Genomic DNA, 3,329 nt, shown 5'->3' on the forward strand with positions numbered 1-3,329 from the left:
TGCAAAAATATGGTTAACCAAACTATATGACTAAACTGAATTGCATTGCACCATAAAATAACTAAACCACTTAAATGGTTAATGAACTGAACCATTTAAATTAACCAATTATAATTCAGTTTAAAACTGATTCATAACCAGTTTTCTTTTATAAATTGCTTTAATTATAAATTTTTTTTAATAAAAAAAAAGAATTAATGAGAGTGAAAAAAATGGAAATTAAAAATATTTATAATTATGAAAAGTAAAAAATATTTTATTGAAAATTAAAAATAAAATTATAATAAAAATATATAGTTTTTTTAGAAAAAAAATCTGAAAATAAAATATTTTGTATTCCATAAAATAAAAAATAATTTTTTTCTGATTTTTTTTTATTCATTAAAAAAATATAATTTAATTTGAATAAAACAAATATTTTTTCAGAAAAATAAAAAAATATTGTTTTTTGAAATAAAAAAAATCTGAAAAAATATTTTTTTTTTAAAATAAAAATTTCGTAATAAAATAGTTTTTTTATTGAAATTTTTCCCCAAAACTTTTGAAATATAAAATAAAATATATTTTTTTATTTTTCCGAAAATAAAATTCGAAAAAAGTTTATTCGGGATTTTTTCCCCGAAAAATTAAAATCATTTTTTTTTTAATTTTGTTTTTTGAATGAAATTTTAAAAATATTCATTTAGATTTTTTTTCAGAAAAATAAAAAATTTAATTAATTTTTATAAATAATTTTTTTTTTAAAAATAAATATTTTCAAATATTATTATTTTTTAAATTAATTATTTTTTTATGAAATTCAAACAATTATTTTAAAAGAGTTCAAATTATAAAATTGGTTTATAATTGTAAATTGATTATAAACTAATTTATAAATATAAACTGATTATAAACTAATTTTAAACTGAATTAAAATTATTTTAACAATTAACTATATTTTTTTTAAAATGATTATTATAAACCGAACTCAACTATAAACTTGGTTTGGTTCACTGTCGTCCGTAAACCACGAACACCTCTACTGGTATGGAGGGGAATGTACTGAAGTAAGCCACATGGTCCATAGGCCCAAGCCTCCTATCCATCGACCCGGAACCATGGTTTTGTTGCGCGAAGAAACTCCTAGGTCATGTTCAGCATACGAATTCTCAACTCCAACATTCTTCCATCGGCGCATTCGAACGAATCCAAGAATCGCTGGCTCAAAGCTCAAACGAAGATGTCTTTTTCTTGTACTTCAACGTCATGCTGAAAACGCAGAAGCATCTCAAACGCACCTCTTTCCCCAATACACGATCTTAGGTCAGAAGCAAATGTCCACTCGCAGTGCAACTTCAAGTTCGAGGCACAGAAAACTCAAGCTTCGAATTCGCATGGACATATATGGATATCAACGAGTAAAGATGGATACGATTCCTTAGTTACGAAGAATCAAGAAAACACCGATGAATCCGCATCCCACCTCATCACCAAAATCGGATTCGATCGAGGTTGTGCGTGAAGAGAAATTGAAGGAGGGAAATACTCACTGATTTCACTTTTCGGGTTATTGCTCACTTTGTTATGATGAAGATTAAAAACGAAGCATTGGAAGATGGTAATGGATCACGAAGAGCGAGGTTCTTTTCCTTCGGAAAAAAAACTGTGAGTTCCTTCTTCTGTTTGATGCCACTCTGTTTTCTTCTTCTTCCTTCTTTTTCTGTTTCATTTTTATTGTTCTGATTGGGACCTTGTTAAGAGGTTAGGTGTTGGTGAAGCTTATGGTTGTGATGGAATTGCAACTGGTTTTCGAGAGGTTGTGGTTGAATGGAGGGTGAAGAAGGTGTTGTTGGGTTGTTGAGGGTGAGGTTCGTGTAGGGGAGATTGAAGAGGTTGTTATGGGTGAAGAAGAGGGTGGAGTGTGTATTCGTTAGAGGTTTTCTTTCTTCTGTTATGTGGTGGGTGAAGCAGTTAGAATGAGAGATCCCGAAGAAGAAGTTGCAGGGTTCTTAGAGAGTGAAGTTATATTGAGTTTTGGCTAATGGTTGAAGGGAGGATGGATGTGAGAAGAAGTTGTTAACCTATTTTTTCCATTCTGTTACCGGTTACCGTTTTTCTGTTGAAGTAGTTAGAGGAGTTAGCTGTTTGTTGGAGAGTATGGGAGGTTGTATTGAATTGGTTGGAGAAGTTTTGAATTTCTATTTGAAGGTTTTTTGTTGAAGAGGTTGTTGAATACCGAAGGCTTGAGAGAGTAGGCTTCTGTTATGAGATTCAGTTAGGAATCGGTTTCCGTTCTGTTATCGGTTGCATTTTGGTTACAACTTTCTTTGACAATTGGAATTGTAGGTTAGGAAAACTTGTTAGAGTTTGTTGACAGTTGTGAGGGTGGTTCAAATTCGGTTAGAGCCACTCGAATTCAATTATGGGATTTGTTGGATAGTTGGAGATGAAATTTTATGGAAGCTCATTCTGTTGTGTGAATCTGCTACGGTTTCTTTTATCGGTTATTTCTGTTATGGATTTGGAGTTTGTTATAGGTTTTGTTTGAATTTCTGTTAAAATGTTCTTTTGAAATTTGTAACTGATTCTCTTCTTTTTTTTTGGGTTCAATTCTTTCTGTCTCATTAGTGCAGGTCCTGTGTCTCATGCAGGTTCATGGTTTGCCGGCTTTGCGGTTTGGCTGCGGTTTTTAGATGTAGCTTGCGTGTTTATTGATATCGTCGTGCCATTGACATTTGAAAACGTTGCCCAAGCCACAGGAAATTTCAATGCAAGCAGTTGTATTGGGAGTGGAGGATTTGGTGCAACTTATAAGGCAAGGAATGTTGGTGGCAGTGAAACGTCTTTCAGTTAGACGTTGCCAAGGTGTTCAACAATTTCATGCAGAGATTAAGACCCTGAGACGGCTTCATCATCCAAACCTTGTCACTCTTATTGGTATGCTAGTGAAACAGAGATGTTTCTGATATACAAATATCTTTCAGGCGGTAATCTAGAAAAGCTCATCCAGGAGAGATCCACGAGGGCCTGCTTTGGATTGGTAACCGGTTAGGAAGTGGTTAATGAATGCATGGACCAACTCTAAATCAAACAATATTGGCCCATTATTAAAAATGAATAAAAGAGAAAATTCAAGAAATTACATTGAATTCAAAAATTAACTTGAATTATCAAACTCCAATTGAATCATCAAGAATTAATTTGAGTTATCAAAGTCGATTTGAATTAACAAAGATTAACTTGAATTATCAAACTTGAAAAAAAAGATGAAATAACATGGACATTTATGTTAAATGAGATGGTCAAGTACGGTTTCACATGGAAACTCAAACAAAATCTAATTCAAATTC

At 31.8% G+C, this 3,329-nt stretch overlaps 1 protein-coding gene across 3 annotated transcripts; it reads left to right on the top strand.

The window, feature by feature from the left end:
- Window positions 1-1,022: 1,022 nt before the first annotated feature.
- On the top strand, window positions 1,023-3,125 carry LOC127118752 (receptor-like protein kinase BRI1-like 3). Of its 3 annotated transcripts, none has more exons than XR_007802330.1 (2): window positions 1,023-1,644; window positions 2,631-3,125. XR_007802330.1 is itself a non-coding variant. In XM_051049014.1 (2 exons), exons 1-2 carry the CDS (start codon window positions 1,595-1,597, stop codon window positions 2,831-2,833), a joined length of 276 nt encoding a protein of 91 aa, XP_050904971.1. In that variant the 5' UTR covers window positions 1,023-1,594; the 3' UTR covers window positions 2,834-3,125. The 3 variants fall into 3 exon arrangements, 1 of the variants encoding a protein (XP_050904971.1); XR_007802331.1 differs by lacking the exon at window positions 2,631-3,125 and adding an exon at window positions 1,746-2,578; XM_051049014.1 differs by having other exon boundaries at window positions 2,608-3,125.
- Window positions 3,126-3,329: the final 204 nt, after the last annotated feature.

This window comes from Lathyrus oleraceus, chromosome 2 (assembly GCF_024323335.1).
Source record: "Lathyrus oleraceus cultivar Zhongwan6 chromosome 2, CAAS_Psat_ZW6_1.0, whole genome shotgun sequence".
Taxonomy (NCBI): domain Eukaryota; kingdom Viridiplantae; phylum Streptophyta; class Magnoliopsida; order Fabales; family Fabaceae; genus Lathyrus; species Lathyrus oleraceus.